General features: G+C 39.5%; 2 protein-coding genes across 2 annotated transcripts; one reads left to right on the top strand and one right to left on the bottom strand.

The window, feature by feature from the left end:
* The first annotated feature begins 1379 nt into the window (after positions 1-1379).
* On the top strand, positions 1380-3446 carry GPR15 (G protein-coupled receptor 15). The gene has a single exon (XM_081909277.1). The coding sequence runs from the start codon at positions 1857-1859 to the stop codon at positions 2937-2939; it is 1083 nt and encodes a 360-aa protein (XP_081765403.1). The 5' UTR covers positions 1380-1856; the 3' UTR covers positions 2940-3446.
* Positions 3447-12498: 9052 nt separating this feature from the next.
* On the bottom strand, positions 12499-17359 carry LOC309368618 (apovitellenin-1-like). Its single transcript, XM_081908836.1, has 4 exons — positions 17195-17359; positions 16329-16439; positions 15354-15516; positions 12499-13836 (listed from the first exon to the last, which is right to left on the bottom strand). The coding sequence occupies exons 2-4, from the start codon at positions 16387-16389 to the stop codon at positions 13728-13730; spliced, it is 333 nt and encodes a 110-aa protein (XP_081764962.1). The 5' UTR covers positions 16390-16439; positions 17195-17359; the 3' UTR covers positions 12499-13727.
* Between the last annotated feature and the right edge of the window lie 557 nt (positions 17360-17916).

Below are 17916 nucleotides of genomic sequence, written 5' to 3'. Positions count from 1 at the left end.
TTAAGACAGTAAAAATGAGAAAAAGAAAACCAAAACTGACAAATTCATTCATCCCCACCTAAGAGCAAGGCCCATAGACCTCAGTATGCACGGATTACCATACTCACCAAAGCTGTGTTCTACTACTGATTGCTGGTTCTTTCTTCAGCTCTCAGAGAACTCAGTGTGAGAGAGAAATGACACATATACCAGGTTGCTAGGGTTTAACTTCTTATGATGTTTTGGAATTTGATGGGCTTTCACTGAGTACTCATATGCTTACCATAATCTAGCTAGTCTCGCATGACAGGAATAGAGATGACATCTCCTTGATAATGCAAGAGGAGATGTGGCATAACAGGTTTTACCTTGGCACAATTTTATTTACAATTTTCTTGGGAATCTGGCTAGAACTTTTAGATAGGTTCAATAAAATGGCATTCTTGCAGTAACAAATTACAATACATGTGTCCCCAGTTGCTATGAAGCGTAGTTCAAGTAAAGGCATAGATGGCTCTGTAGAGAAGTAGCCCAGTGGTTCTCAATTGTTTTTCTCTGGGCCACACGTTCAGAATAAAAATTTGCTTGTGCAAATTGGGAGCGGGTGCCGATATACTTCCTTGCCAAGGGTGCAAGGGGCCTAGATATAGCTCTCTCAACAAAAAAGCTATTTTTTGATCTTTCATATTTCTCACAATTGAAAATCTCTGTTCACAACAATATGTCATGGAGAACTGTAGAAGAATAACCAGTGCTCCTGAAGAAAGGCATTGGATACTGCTTCTGGTTGTATACCCCCCCCCCAAATTATACTATACTACACTGAAATCCTTAAATGTTTTTTTTTTATTGTCCTTGAATTTTCCTGCCACATTTGCTATCCTCTTCTGCCACACAATTGTGGCACACCACACCCTTTGAGAACCACTGCCATAGTCTCTCCCTTTCTCACTCAAAGAAAAGACAGTTCACATACAAATTAAACAGAGTTTAAAACAAGGTTGCAATTCTAAGCATCCTTTTGTGAAAGCTGAGCCCATAAAAATGAATAGGACTTTTTTCAAATAAAATCTGTTTATGATTGTAGCATGAATGCAAAATATCCTTCTGTTTCTCAATGAGAAGTCTTAATCTGTGGGGCAAAGCTCTACCATCCCATAAATTCATTTTCCTTCTCCTGTGACCCTCATATATATTTTTTCTGGTTCTGTTGCTAACAGGGTGGACCAAAACTTGAGATTAAGAAAAGAGTGTTTAAACGCTTCAGAAAAGATATAGGAGCAAGATACTGTTTTTAACAGCAATATAGAATAAAATTTGACATTAAAGGTCAGGTAGAAGTTTTAAAGCACATCTTTGTACACAAGATTTTGCTGCTGTCAGAATAACAGCAACTTCAAATAACAGCAACATGTCAATTGGTAAAGCTTGCGGGAGTGGAACCCTCCCAAGTTTAGAAACACAGATTAGACAAGCTAACGGTTATTTAAATAACAACCCACCCTGACGAACTGAATTCACCACTTTCTTACTTCTGCTAACCATCTATAACCTCAAAAACCTCAACTAATAAATTGTCTTTACTAAGAAACTTAAACCTCTCCCCTCCCCACTTCCCAAAATTTCAAGGAAACCCACCCTACCATATTTTATGGTCAAAGCTGCCTATATAAGCATGCTGGTTGGTCAAATCAAACCAGGCCCTCCCATTCTGTGCTAGACATTTAAATGCCTAGTCAGAGATTAATAGGTTGTACGTCAGATTTTTCTTATCATCTGGAAGAAACTGAAAGGAAAAAAAAGAAGAGAACTGTCATCTGTAGTGCCAAAAAGAACATAAAAGTGCTGAAAGCTTCTTCGCACAAATCATTTTTGAGATGGAGAAATCAACTTCTAGCTATGATTACTATTTCTACACAGATCCTCCTGAAGATAACTGCTCAGCTGTGGAGTTGCCTTACAAACACATTTTCCTGCCTGCTCTCTATACCATTGTATTCCTGGTGGGGATCGCTGGCAATGCCCTTCTAATAGGAGCGCTAATCTTCAAACGACGGGTTCAGAGGCTAATTGATATCTTCATTGTCAACTTGGCAGTGTCTGATTTTATATTCCTTATCACGCTACCCTTTTGGGTAGACAAAGAGAGGACCTCGGGACTTTGGAGATCCGGCTCTTTTCTCTGCAAAGGCAGCTCCTACACCATCTCAGTCAACATGTACTGCACTGTCTTTCTCCTCACTTGCATGAGTAGCGATCGGTACCTGGCAATCATGTACCCATCAGTGGCTAGGAGGATCAGAACAAAGCTGTATTCCATCATCCTTTGCACTTGTGTCTGGATTCTGTCCTGCCTACTTGGGTTGCCTACCCTTCTGTCCAGAGAGCTGAGGAGATATGACAACAGCACATATTGTGTGGACAAGGAAATCACATCCACTCACCGGATTGGGTCGCTGCTGCTTCTAATTTTGGCGTTCTTTGTTCCTCTGTTCATCATCTTGACTTTTTATTGCTCCATCACCAAGAAACTCTGTGTGCATTATCAGAAATCTGGAAAACATGATAAAAAGCTGAAGAAATCCATCAAAATTGTCTTCACTGTAGTGATCATTTTTGTTTTATCTTGGGCTCCTTTCAACATTTTTAAGTTTGTAGCTCTGATGTCTGCTATCCAGGAACTGAAGCCACCTTTCTGCCTTCCCTACAAAGTTGCCCATATCGGTATGGAACTGAGTGGCCCATTTGCGTTTGCCAACAGCTGCACAAACCCTTTCATCTACTACTTCTTTGATGACTACATCCGTAGGGCATTGTTGCAATGTATAACTCCGTGCACAAAGGCCAACAACTTTGGAACCAGTTCTGATAGCTCAGACACTCGCCTTAGCTACTCCTTGACTGCGTTTGCCCACAGGGAAGATGTTTCTAGGAAGAGGAGGAGGTCAGTATCATTCTGACAAGAGTCATAATTCTGAAAGATCCAGTGTCTCCATGTCAAGAGTAAGATCAAGAGGTAATGGAAATGTAAGAAAATGAAAAGATTAGAACAAATCAAAAAAGTTAATTGACTGTAATATGACTGTAAATTGTATTTCATAAAATGGCATGTTTCTTATCTTAAACCATGTAGCCAATTACAAAGTTAAATTGGAATATAGTCTGTAATATTAGCAGACTTGAAGGTTATTTGGCAATTACACCAAGAGGCTTACCAACCAATAAGAAACAAACCGTGGAAAACCTTAGGTCAATATTCTGCTGTTCCATAATAAGTACAATATTACAAACTCAGAGCAACCAAACCAATTCATACCTGCCTCTTTTATAAAATCTTATTAACATAGAAAAATTAGTTTAGAATGCATTTTTTGTTATATTCTGCATCTTTTCTTGTTAAATGCTATAATACTGAATTTTTCAGGATTCTTTTAAAATCTATACTTTTTTTGTTTATCTGCATTTTGAACTCTGTGTTTGCACAGAACGTGTAAAATTTTAGTTTAACACAATCCTATGTATACTTAAAAATGTAAGTTGCATTGTGCCGTGATAAGACTACATAGGATGACAACCTTAAATAATGCTGTTATAATAATTTTAGAGGGTTTTTTTGAAAGAATTTCTAAAGAAATATATACATAAAATATTTTTTTCCTTTTGTAAATCTCATTCTCATTTGTGTAAAATGGTACAAAAAGTATTGGAAATTCAGTTAAAATTTCACAGGAAGAATAAAAATTATTCAGCACAAGAACTCTTCAGACAATTAGATCAGTTGCTGGGAGATCAGTACTAGATATTTCTCTTGATCTCATGCATGACTCATGATTGAGGATAACTGATTTCTAGAATAAAAGACGCCTATGCTCACCACTAATTTTAAGTATTGAGTTTCTTTAATGTTTTTTCATTCAACTTACCATCAGAACAAGAACTTGTTATTGTTGTTTAGTCGTATCTGACTCTTCGTGACCCTATGGACCAGAGCATGCCAGGCACTTTGCTGTTTAATTTACCGTATCTGCCTCTCAGAGACTGAACACTGCCTCCCTTCAATAGCAGTTTTAATTTTTGAAACTTTAGGAAAGGTGAACATGTTTTAGAAATTTGTACATTAGCGTTGGAAATCAGTTTGATGATTTTTTTTTTTTTGCAAATGTAAATTTAAAAAGTGTTTTTTTAAAACTGGCATTTTCTTTTCACTAAGAAGAATAAACAATTAAGTATGTATATGAACTAAAAAAAGTGTACATGTTGATTTCATTTGATCACTCTGTGAATTTACTTTTCTTCTCTTGAAATAAAATATAACTGAAACACTGCATTTGCTGGGTAGAAGATTTCTAAAAATATTAATATGATCATGATGAAAAATAATCCAAGTTAAACTAAATTAAAATATCCTTTCTATTTTAACACACACTCACACCTACTTCAAATGGCATTATTTATCCCCCTTTAAGACATTCTGGATCTTCAACTTGCTGAATATGTGGTTCATAATACAGAGTTCTAGCTCATAATTTTTTACACAGACTTACTAGACCTTGCCAGTGTTGTGTAGGAGACAGAATGCTGTATTTGGAACTGAGAAATAGGGGTTCAAACCTTCACAAGCTGGAAGACGACAGGATACCACCCAAAGATTAGACTTTTTTCCGTGAGACCAGTGCCTCCAACTGCTAACCAATTTGCCTTCTACTGATTTCTTACCTAGTACACCACCTCAAATTAACTTCTACCTCTGTTAATGTAAGGAGTACCCAATTTACCTTTATTTCTGTTTTCCACCTTTGAAGGAACTCATGTACTTCACTTAAGTATGGAGACAGATATGGATCACACCTGATTTTAGTATGAGCAATTATACTTGTTGCTAGCAAGCTTTAGTGCAAATCATTTGATACCTGCATCCCATTATGGGCAGCCTTGAGGTGGAGATGATGCCACCAGTTGTCAGAGGCAGCGACAAAAGTGAGTGGCGCAATGATTGAGTGCCCTTTACCTTTGTATAGGCTACATTCTATCTGTGCAAAAGAGGGTTTTTTCTCCCCCCCCCCCAACTAGGCAAGCAAGAGACCGTTTATATGGACACTTTCCAGTTAGGAAAAAGTACTTGATGAGGGCATGTAGCAAAGTTAGTGATGGGTGACATTAAACCTCCCATGATAGAAGAAATTATTTAGCGCAACAGTTCCTTTTTTAGTTTAATGTCATGCCTCTCTAGTGCTTCGGGGTTATTCTGTACATAACACACTTCCAATTTTCAGTGTCACAACTCTGTTAAGAAATTTGAAGGTGTACACAAGGTGACTTCTAACAAAGTCCAGTCCCAATCATACTTCCTAAATCCTATTTCCATCAGTGGGACTTATTCGCAAGTAAATATACTTGGGATGGGAGCCTCAAGTGTTCAGACGATATAAGCTCGCTCTCTCCCCCCACCCCCAAATTTTTCACCAAGCAGGAAATAATGCTTATTTATGTCGATGACATAAGATTACAGATTATGTGGCATAGGCTGAGATGAAGTAAAACCAAGCTGTGAAACTAAATAGCTTTTTGTTGTTGTTTTTTAGGTTAGAAATGAAACTTGATCAGTGGTTTCAAATGAATTCTTCAGGCTGGCACTGTGCTAGGCAAACTGATTTGTTGCCGTTGATAATTGTTTGGAGGACCAATAACACAAACAAGTAGAACTTGGCCCTTTCCTACAACAGTCAGTCAGCATTCTATGGCCACTGAGCACACTTAGCCAATGGGCTGTTTGTGGGGTGGGGATCATTTTATAAACCTCTAATATACCACCCCATTTAGTTGTCATCAACATTATTTTTTTCAAGAAGGACAGGGCCCCCCACATAACAGAATGATCAGGAACCCTCCCCAACAAAAACACACATTAACTTCTAAAGAGCTCCCCACCCCAGTGAAATTACATACCTCCAGGAATAACTACCTGAGGGGTAAATATTCAGTCTTCATCTCCTTAGCTATTCTTATTCTGCACAATCCGAGAGCACCTTTCATACGGTAATGTGAAAATAAATTACTGCTCTAGACAGTGGGAATGCCTTACACATTTTTATGTGGACAAAAGTGTGGGGTTAAAAAGTCAGTGAAACTCTTTTGGGCTTCCCCCAAGCTGCTGTATACTGACTTATACTGAGTTTTCAGCACGTTTGTAAGGGTAGTGGGAAAATGTTTGTTTGATTTGAGTCAGTTGCTACCAAGCAGTGAGCTGTCTCTAACATCTCTGTGTAGAAACTGACTCATCTCTCTACCAGTTAAGGAAACGCTCATTGCACGATAGGTTTGTTCTCACAGTTATTCATTATTCAAAAGCAAGATTTCTTTTTTTAAAATCAAGAGCCCAGGTAAGCGTTGCATGTGGGCTTATCCTCACTATATGTGTAAAGTGCTTTTATGCCACCTTAGCTGTCAGGGTTCCCCCCAAAGAATCCTGGGAGCTGTAATATGTCAAGGGTGCTGAGAATCATGATGAGACCCCTTCTATCATCCCCACAGAACAATACAGTGGTACTTCAGGTTAAGTACTTAACTTGTTCCGGAGGTCCGTACTTAACCTGAAACTGTTCTTAACCTGAAGACCACTTTAGCTAATGGGGCCTCTTGCTGCCGCCGCGCCACCAGAGCACAATTTCTGTTCTCATCCTGAAGCAAAGTTCTTAACCTGAAGCACTATTTCTGGGTTAGTGGAGTCTGTAACCTGAAGCGTATGTAACCTGAAGTGTATGTAACGTGAGGTACCACTGTAATTCCTGGAGTGCCCTGGGAAGAAGAGCTGATGGTTAAACTACTTTAAATCTCCGGTGTGGATGTATTTAGTACATTTTTACCTCACACTTTTCTTCCATCATGAAACTTAAGGCAGTATACTTGGGGACTGCAGAGCGCCGCTGACCAGACCCAAACTTGCTTAGCTTCTGCATGGTGCCTGCATCATGTACTCTTTCACCAGAGGCCGACAGAAAGAAAGCTAAACAAACAAGTAAAAAAATATACACAAGTTGGCATGGGTCCATTTCTTTCTGTCAGCTTAGCTCAAGCCATCAAAGCACTTGACCTGGTCAAGCATTCTGCACACCTGTATCTCTGTCCATGGCAAGTGCAAACAAACCTTTGAATCTTTCTATGGTCACGTCTTTTACAGATCTCACAAACACTGGCAGCACCAGTATCTGGAACACAGGCAACATTAACTGGCAGGCCCAGCTTTCACACAGGAGACAGTGAAAAAAAATCACCATACATAATTGTGCCAGATTTTTCCTCAAGCAGTGCTTCCTGCATAGAAAATTGGTTGGATCTGGATGAAAACTACTATTAAATAATGCTACCAACAAGGTTGTGCACACACTATATCTTTAAAGCACATTGTTTCCCTCAAAGAATTCTGGGGCACTGTAGTTTATCTCTCATAGATTTACAATTCCCAGCAACCTTCAATAAACATCAGCTGGTGCCCATTACCAGATTGTTTCCCCACATCAAACTCCAATTCACTGAAGCTCTCATCTGAGCATGTGCAATGGCTGTCTAAAACATACAAACCACAGCTTAATTATAGCTTCTGTTTTCAAATCAGATAGATGCTGGATTGAGAGAAAGTATATCAAACAGCAGTATTTCTCAATAAACAGCAGGATACATATGGATTGTGGCCTACATCATGTGCAGCCCTCTTCAGACACCAGCAGTGGGCATGCACTGGAGAGGGAGTAAATGGTAATGTATACACAGCCTGATTTTCCTCCTCTCCCAAACCAGTCAATATTCCATTCGCACTGAACATTCTTAGTCCTCACTGGCCAGTTTTCTTCATTCCCTCTGTATTTGGGGTTCATGTGTGTAGGGTGGATACATTTGTGACCAATCCCAGCCACATTCAGTTCTTTAATTTCTCTACTGAGAATATACAATACTTCACGGTGTGAGCCAGGAAATCACCTATCCATCAAATGATATGGCTCTTCATCTCTGTATGTTCTGCTCTAGCCACTCCTTACTAAGAACATAGATCAGGCCCCTCTAGTGCAATATCCTGTTGTTATACTGTCCAAACAGATGTCAATGAAGGTAGACCACAAGAAAGACCTGGGTGCAACCATACCCCACCAACTTTGATTCTCAGCAACTGACATTGGGAGACATCTTTCCCACCCAGGTTTTTACCCTGTCACTCTTCTCAACATTCTGTGCCATTGAGTTTTGATAGACCTGATTGGGGGTTCCTTTTAATCCACATCCCCCCGTACCTAAGAGTAATCCGTGTCTGCAGATACATCCCTTCTGTGGATGATGCAGTTTTTGCTACATAGGCATTCAGAAGACTTGAATTTGTATCTAGATCTTACCAATGTTTATGGTCAGATCAGACTCTCAACCAGCTACTATTTTGTTCCTGGGCCCAATTGTCCTGATTTTGAACACTAAAGCCTTAAATGGCTTTGAACCAGGCTATCCGAAGATAGCCTGATCTTTAATAATCTTCTTCAAAGGACCTTCTCAGATTTCCCTCACCTTCTCTTAGGAGATTGATATATAGCTGAGTCGTTAGAATATGGACTCTTAACCTCTGGGTTGTCAGTTCGATTCCTGCATTGCAGGGAGCTGGACTAGATGACCCTCGTGGTCTCTTCCAGCTCTAGAATTCTATGATTCTATGATTCTGAAGTGAGGTGTGCAGCAACTAGTAACAGTGCCTTGCCCATTGTGGCCCCTTGCCTCTGAAACTGGCCTCTGGAATGTTCTACCAGATCAGTGGCAGACTTTCGGCTTTCAAATTTCAGTGGCACCCTCTGTGACGCCAAAATTCAGTGCTCACCCCTGACTCTCACCTTCTGTTCTAAGTCTTTGTTGCGGCTCGGTGCCCAGTGTGAACGAACTGCCCGCACTCCCCTAAATCCGCCTCTTACCAGACTCCCTACTGATTTTAGAAATAAACTACAGATGCTGCTCCCTCTACCCCCACCCAGGCTTTAATACAGTTTGGTGCTACAGCTATTGTTTAATTTTGTTGGGTATTTTAATCTGCTTACATATTTTTTTCAGTGATTTTAATGTGGTGGCTTTATCCAGTTTGCTGTCTCAGGAATCCTTATGATTAAGAGATGAGACATAATATTTTAAATAAAGGAAAGACCGTGGCTGAGTATAGGATATATATTTTCTATGGGAAATGGGTTCCTGGGTTCAATCCTTGGAATCCATAGTAGGGCTGATGAAGATTCCTCTCGGAAACCTTGGGAGTATTTTTACCAGTTTGTGTAAATACTGAGCTAGATTAGTCCAGGAGAATGACCATTAGTTCAGGCTTCCTCAACCTCGCCCCTCCAGATGGGCTACAATTTCCATCATTCCTGGCCACTGGTCCTGCTAGCTAGGGATCATGGGAGTTGTAGGCCAAAAACATCTGGATGGCCAAGGTTGAGGAAGCCTGGACTAATGGTTTGATGTGGTATAAAGTAGCTTCCTATATTTTAACCTCTAGCTTGTTAAGCATTCCTTTGTAGGGTAAAACAGGGTAGAGATAAGTGATGGTAAAATACATGTAGATCATGGGTTCCCAAACTGATGAAGTTCTTTCCCTGATGTTGATGCCATGTTTGGTTGCTCTTGGTTAATGTATGGTTTGCGAAAACATGCTAGACGTGTCGCTTTTCTTCATCTTGATAATGATATTCTTTCTAATTGCTGAGAAAGAATTCCAGCACACACATACACAAATATTTTGAGCAATTAAAATCAACGGTACTTACTTTTTGGCAAGTGATAGTGGCTTTACACACATTTATTTAAGCAGTCAAATATGTTACTAAGGAAAACAACTTGGTGAAAAAAACAGATTAATACTCTCGATGTTGCTGTCAGAGTGGAAGTAACTAATGTTTTGCCTTTTGAATGTGGTGAACTTCTTCTACCACAAACTGAAGCCTGCTAAATCGGATTCTATTTATGGGAAAATTTGCATATGTGTGAACACGAATGTTGTAGCCACAGGGCAGCCAGAGTTTGGTATATCACCAAGAAACATACCGGTAGTTTGCCGTTTAATAAGGACATTAGCGGAAAATCCGAAGTCTAAAATAGCAAATGCCAATCTATAGACAAGTTTTAAAAAGTACATATATACAGTGCAGTATTTTCCCCTACACTACTTGCTCCATTTGTGAAATCTCTCTTCTTATACTTTACGGTGTATCATAATTCAGTCCTTTTTAAGATTAAGACAGATTAAATCAAGGTAGTTACTTCTGTACAATATTCTGAAGGAAGCGTGTACAATGTATAGACAATTCCTGTTTGTGGAGTGTTTTGACTGCCACACTGCAAATAATACTAGAGAATGACCTTTTCTTAAGAGGCAATATAATGGGTGAGGTATGCAGTGATCCAATTCCTAAGGCTTACATGATGCAGGTTAGTGATGCCACATGATAATAAACACCAGAAAAACACCCCTTTCCCAAAGAAAAAACAACCCAGAAAAAAATGTTGGGTTTTATCCCTAATTGTTTTCAAAGAAATTTTTTTTAGTGAGAAGCCTCTTGTGCAGTATTTTCTTTTTCATCACGACAAGTGAACTACATGTGAACAGTACATTGAATATTTTAAAATAATATTGCTACGGTCATTTGTGCTGCTCCAAAACTTTCAAGATTCAAAGATGGCAGTGTTGCTGTATTACTCTAACATTTCACAGGCAAATGTGAGATTAGGAACGCATCTGCTGGTCTAGATTCACCTGTCATTGAAGAAACTGGCCCAGTGGACACTACCGCTGTTCTAGAAAACTGTTTCTGGCAGTGACCTGTCAGATTTGCTGAGTGTCTCTACATTCTTCAAACTCTTTTGATGCCCAGGGTAATACTAGGACTGAGCCAAACCTTCCCTATTTCACAACCTCATTTACAGGTGGCAAAGGGTGGGGCATATTTCAGCTTAATTTTCAGGAGTGTGAAAATTGAAAAGTGGAGGGGACTTGCTAACTGTCATAGAGTTGCAACAATTCCTATACTTCCCCAGAAGTCCCGTATCAAACAATACATATCAACACACAGAAAGGAAGGAAGATCCCTTTATGAATCGAGCAAAACTTGAACCAGTGGTGTAATGAAGATGTACTTGATGAAGCAAATGGATCTGGATAGTGCAGTTAACATTCATAATGGTGAGAATTTCCTGGGATCTGAAAAGGATCAGAACGGTGAATCTCTTTTTCCACACGCAGTTTCCTCACACAAAGACCGAAGCAGACCAGCATTTGCATCATTCTTGCAAAATAATATATCCAAAACATTCCAATACTGAATTGACTTAACCTGCTGAATGTAAAATTCACTTGTTTCATACAGTAGCTGTACTGATGACAATACACCAGAAGGAGTTACCCAAAACTGTCCTTTTCCCTTTACTGTCAAAGAAATATGCTGTGACTCATGCAAATGGATTATAAGGCGAATCCACCACAGATTTTAAACTAACAAAAATGCTGTGCACTAATCCTTCAAGTACAAAAAAAGCACACCCGTGGCAAAGTCATTTTATAGTTTAAGGAAATCTTAAAGAAATGTTTCACTAAAAAGAGTTCCCCAAGGCAGATTTTCAATCACATTTCTAACTGATTTGTGGGCTGTATCCAGAAGGTGGTTTGCCCCACAGGACCAAAATATAGGTCCCTGTATACAGATGTAAGTGACATTGTATCCATTATTAATTTGGTTTTTCTACAGCCATGCAGCACATTTCACAAAGGAAGCTGTTGCAGGAGATGCTGGAAACTGCTAAATTCTCTGCCGAATCCTAATAATTGTGAGTAATATATAACATTTTATTATGTGGAGGCATTCAAATTATTTACTTCATTTTTAAAAGCACAATCTTCTTCCAAAGAGTTTGGAGCTGCACATATGCTGTGCTACTTGCGATGATTCACGATCGTTGACTTGTGGGAAGACTTCATAACCTGTCATTGCTGAAGAATGGCTACTTCCTCCCTCTGGTGGCAGCATGGGAAAACATACCAACTTAAAATAATAATTTTATTTTGCAAAAGAAAAAAACCTAGACTAAGTCAATACTTTTTATTTCGCAGAGCTCAGTTCGATGGATGGGGTATACCTAATTTATATTTCTACTACTCTGCATTTCAACTGAGTTGGTTATGATATATAATCAAAGAGAAACCGAATAAACACTGGGAAATCAAACTATCTAAACATTTCTTGCTAGGAGAATCTTAAACCAGATCTAATGAACTCTATACCAAATCCATTTACTAATTGTACTATTCAGATATGGAAAACATGGCAACCTAAATTTGCACCTATTGTTTTTCCATTAATTCCAATATCAACTCACCCAGATTTTTTTTTCCAGCAAGGGAGAGATAAGCAATTTGAATACTGCAAATCTTGTATACACATTACAAGATTTCTATACAAATTATCTATAGCCTATAGCCAGTAACCAAATAAAATTAACTTCGTCAAATCTTAACACAAACTGGATTTATTTCCATCAAATTGATAGTTTTATTATAAAAGAACATGTAAAAACACAAGCTCTGAGACCCTTAACACAATTTATTAAACACAATGGGTAGAGAGGGAAAAGGATTTGTTTCTAAATTGTACTGTTCTGAGTTTAGGAGACATAGGCTGTATGCTTGAGTGCCTTTCAAATTCCTGGATCCAATTTCAATTCCTGGAAAAGCCAGGCTAACTTCCTGATGAGGTAATTGTTGAAGTATGGGTCATTAAGGTAACAAAGGAAGTGGCTCTGTGCGAGATGACAAATAGGTGGGACCCTCTCCCCAAACTGCTGGTATTTACAAAGACAAAGGCCAGGAGTGAGAGTTGGGTTATGGGAGCTAAAAGTTAGAAGTTGGAAGCAGGATGGGAAGAGAGAGAGAGCCATGCTTGACTTCTGTTGGATCCAGGGGTGCCAACATGGGCCCTAGATTATGGTCTACGACATAATGTGACATCCTGACCTCACATTGAGCCATGACATTACGTTGTGAGCTCCGCAGCGGTGCCTGGGAACCATGGAAGTCATGTCCAAGGCCCTGCAAGACCTCAGACTCCACCTCCAAGGCCCTGCAAAGCCTTGGACATGACTTGCAATGCTTCGTGAGGCACTGGAAGTCATGTGACTGAAGATTTTTTGATGATGTAAATATACGGTCAAAAGAACTGGTCTTATATATGATCTCGGCAGCACAAACAATAATTGCAATTCAGTGGAAAACAGCCCAAAGTCTTACACTGGACGCTTGGTACCATTCACTCTAGAATATAGCTATAATGGAGGAAATCAAGCATAATTTGAGATTTTGACAAGTGCTAGAACCTCCAGACACTTTTTATATGAACTGGCATTCCTTTATGACATATACAGTGGAAGCATCATCTTCAAGATAACCTTCATCACAAGCCTGGCAAATCTGAAACTAAACTTAATGATCTGGTAAATTTGATAGTCTTTACTTGGACTGTGTTAATTTAACTCATGTCCAATTACTCATTCCATATGCCTATTTTATAGTTTTGTTTTTCATCTTTAATTTTTTGTCGGCTGTTATAATTGTTATCTGTTTTATACACAGTATAAAATGCAATGGTAATACAGTAATAAAAACTATACCAAGATAACCCTCTGCACATTATGATCCACTGATGAATACAAGGAAGAGGCCACTCCACAGATTCGTTTAGGTCCTAGTGCTGTGCTGGTTCTGCTTCTTCCTTTGTCCATAAACCATGTATATTCTCCATCAGTTGTTGAAATGCTCGATTGATTTCAGTTGTTGTCTTTATCAAGAAGTTCCTGCAAGGAAATAGAAACCTGTAATGATGAGATGCTAGACAACATTTCATACACAGTATTTTTATGCTTTCCAGGGATTCACCGCATACCCTAAATCTGTTCCCTTTGGGAGGAAGACACTGGAGGCTTGTGGCATTTTTGTGATGCAGGGCTTATGGCTCACACATATATAGGCTGGGCATATAGGTTCACAACCTGAACCCTCCCAAAATATATTGCTCCCTCATTCAGTTTATAGAGGGCCATCCATGTTCTCCAGAGCTCCCAGGAAACTCTACAGCTCTTATCCTTTATTAAGCCAACCAGAATGCCACAACAAGCTTTTATGTTCACTATAACTCTTCACCAGGCTGGATGACAAAAAAAATGCAAGGGAGGAGGCTCTTGTTCGAGCCATCTTTGTCTGCATCTGGTAGCAGCCTGAAGATGGGGTGGGAGGAGGTAGCAGGCATTCATATGAAACCCATTCTGGTATGGATGGAAGGACCTGCTAACTGCAGTTGTCTCAACTTCTCATTTTTCCAATCTTAAATTCAGTTCTCCAAATTTCTGCAGCAATTTTTAAAAAAATAACTAATGAAAATTCACCAGCAATTTAGTGAAAATTTATCCCAACACATTTTTTATATGTCGTTTTGACTAATGCACACATTTTTGGAAGCAATTTTCCCCAACATAACACATTTTTTGTATGTTATTTTCACTAATACCTTCATTCTTATGCACACTTTCCCCTGAGATATGCATTTTTGTAGGCACTGGTTGGCTGGAGAAGTGCATTGCAAAATGGGAGTTTTGAAGGTTAGCAGTATTTCAGTCTGCATACTGCACTGTTCTGGAAAGTGTGGATTTGATAGGTTTGGCTTTAAATTTAAACTGAATTGAATTTGTCCCCCATCCCTACTTTCAAGTGCTTTGCAGGTTCTAGGTTGTACCTGGCCTCCCAGGATGGGCAAAACACACAGTGGGTGAATCCCACCTCTGCCAATATGCTACCAACTATACCACCCACTGGAGTTTGCCAATACCCTTAGCCAAAAGCAGTGCAATCCTGAAAGAGAAAGGTTTGCACACGTAGCATTTTTTTGTAAGCCAGTCGAGTACAAACACACATTGTCCACACTTTAGTGGGGGAGAAATATATCTGTTATGTACTGAAGTTCTCACCCTGGGCCAGCAGGGGGATACTGTAGATAGTTATGCAAATGAAGGATCGAAAGTGACGTTCAGTGATTGGATAGTTTTAGAAAGTTGTTACAGTAACGAGGTTCTGGAGCTCTATATAAGCAAGTTGACTGAGCCCTTCAGTTCAGTTCTGTTCCAGCTTACAAATAAAGAGCTGCTTTGGAGAAATCGCTGTGTTGTCTGATATGTTCACCCACAACTTAACAATATCCCAAGTACATATTTTCACTGTAAAGCTGGTTTATTTCTATAATCTTGTTCCTGTAGCTTGAATCTCCACAATTGAACCACCGCCACCAATGACAGAAATGTGTCATCATCACCATACATACCTTGTCTCAAGAATGATTGGATTCTGGAAAGCACCATACAAGAACTCAGCAGTTTTAGGAGACACTTTGTTCACAGCATCAAACACATAAAATGCAATTGCGTCAGGTATGACCATCCAATCATTACGGACATGCCTCTTTGAGATGGCTTTAGCATCAACTTCTGGAGAGGGGAGCGGAGGGGAAAATGAATTTAAATTCTCTTCTGTAATTTAGTGTCCAGCTGGATACAGGTATTGCCTAAGAACTTCAGAAGCAAGGCACATATCGTGTGTGTGTGTGTGTGTGTGTGTGTGCGCGCGCGCAGACATGTTTACACAGCATGTCAAGATCCATAAACAGCATAGGCAGGGGGAATGCTAGATCCCTTGCACTACGACATTTCTGAATCTGCTATTATGCAGAATTTGTTTCTGAGCAAAGGGTGGGAGTGAGAATTTAAAGCCACAAGCTTTAATTTATTAGCTGGCAAAATTCATTAACATTTTCACTGTGAGTTAAAGATTGTACTCAAACCAGTTGCCCCAATTGATCGGGCGTGTCTGTCAGTCTATGAGAAAACCTCCACATAAGCAAAACCCTGGGACTAGGGTTTCATCTTGTATAGGATGGCAAGATACAGCATTCATCAAATGCACAGTACTGTATCTGATGAAAAGAAATGCAATGTGGCCCTTTCAGTACCTAAATGAATCAGCCTACTAGATGAATAACTACATTTTTAAAGTAATTAATCGTTTGACAGATTTAATAATAAATACTCTCTCGTGTCTAAGGACAGTGGAGTATTTGGAGTTGCAGTTATTTGACTTTGAGCTGTAGAATACACGAAGAACTCTAGATTATCCCCCCTTTTCCCAATGACTTTTTGACTCGTGTTTAGTTCAACAGTATAACCGGGTATGGTGATAGCAGGAACCTATATTCAGCAAGCAAAGCATATCTGAAGCCATATCAAAGCACTTTAGATCTTACCAGTAAGGGTATTTGCAAGGAGAAGGATTAGAGCGACAGACCAAGGTTTATACTGAAGCATGATCTAGGTCACTGTTTCAGAAGACTCTGATGCTACAGTTGTACAGAGTGCTGCAAAGAAAGCACTCTGTCAGTATTTTGTAAGGAAAATGCGACACTACCGCCATACTTTAATAGAGACCAATAACCAAATACACATAGCACTGCTGAAATCAGCTACAAATTTCTATTTGCTTTTTCCCTTCTGCCGCACCCATTCACAGGATCTGTTTGTGCAAGTTCTTGTTATTATTTATGTTATTATTTTTCTATACCACCATCATTTTTTAAAAAATTAAAAAATAACATGGTGACAAACAGCCTGAAATCAGTAATAAAATCACCTGCCTAACAAAATCGCAAATCAGTGGCCAACAAGTATATACTTACTGTATGTACTGTACTAGCACAAAAATTGTAACAAATACAGTGGTACCTCGGTTTTTGAACGTAATCCGTTCCGGAAGACCGTTTGACTTCCGAAGCGTTCGAAAACCGGGGATCAAAGGGCTGTCAGCCAAGTCTATGGTGAAAATTGAGAAACACGCCTTGGAAGCCGTTTGATTTCCAAGGCGTGTTTGAAAACAGAAGCATTCACTTCTGGGTTTTCAGCGTTCGGTTTACGAAACATTTGGCAGCGGACACGTTCAAAAACCGAGGTTCCCCTGTACTGGAGAATATCCCCACAGCCCACCCAAGACATATTGTTGAATGAAAAATAGTACAAGATGGTACACTCCACATTCAAATTTCTTGAAATGTATCATGTTCAATATCTCCCCTAACTGATCTGCATTATACATACAGACAGGTCTTTTTTCACTTACCTTTCTTACTGGCAGCAGCTGATGTCACCTCTGAAAGCAAAGCAGACTCACTAGTCTCACATAGATGTATTTAAGGGGTCATAGGTCTCTGCTTCCTCCACATCTGCTCTTTTGCAATAGATAGGTTCGGAAGTGTGGAGTCCCAAGGAAAACAATCTGATGAATCACATGGTAAAAGTTTTTAGTTAACCCTTTACTCCAGGGGTCATTAACTCCCAAGTTTGGGGGCCTGACGGAGCCCTCCAAATACATTTTGCAGCATGCTACTTTCCCCTCCTTTAAAAGCAAGTGGGGCTTGGGGAAGGAGCTAGGGCAAGATGTGGGGAATAGGTGAGGAGATGGGTAAAATGTAAAGGGAAAGGGCTTGATGAGGTGTGAGGGAAGGGCGGTTGGCAAAGGGGTATGTGAGGACGGCAACTGCAGTGAAAAGCGGGGCAGCCCCTATATTTGCTGTAAAACACTTAACTGATTTTTTATTTCTCTTGTCAATACCCTGTATTCCTTTTGGGTTGTTGTTGATTTGTTTTTGTGCTTTTTGCTGTTATTTGACACTTAAAAATCAGTAACACCCACCTAACGGTAAATCAAAGCTCTTAAATGGAATTCAAATTTTGTTTCTTAAAAATATAAAAATTGAAATGGTGGCTCAAAGACGCAAATAGCAGGCATGGAGGAGGCCTGCCGGCTACTGGAGTCCCAACAGCTGCTTCAAGTTGCCAGGT

Source organism: Podarcis melisellensis, assembly GCF_964234715.1.
Source record: "Podarcis melisellensis genome assembly, chromosome: 4".
Taxonomy (NCBI): Eukaryota; Metazoa; Chordata; class Lepidosauria; order Squamata; family Lacertidae; genus Podarcis; species Podarcis melisellensis.
Note: the sequence above shows the minus strand (reverse complement) of the source record. Positions and strands in the feature narration are given on the sequence as shown.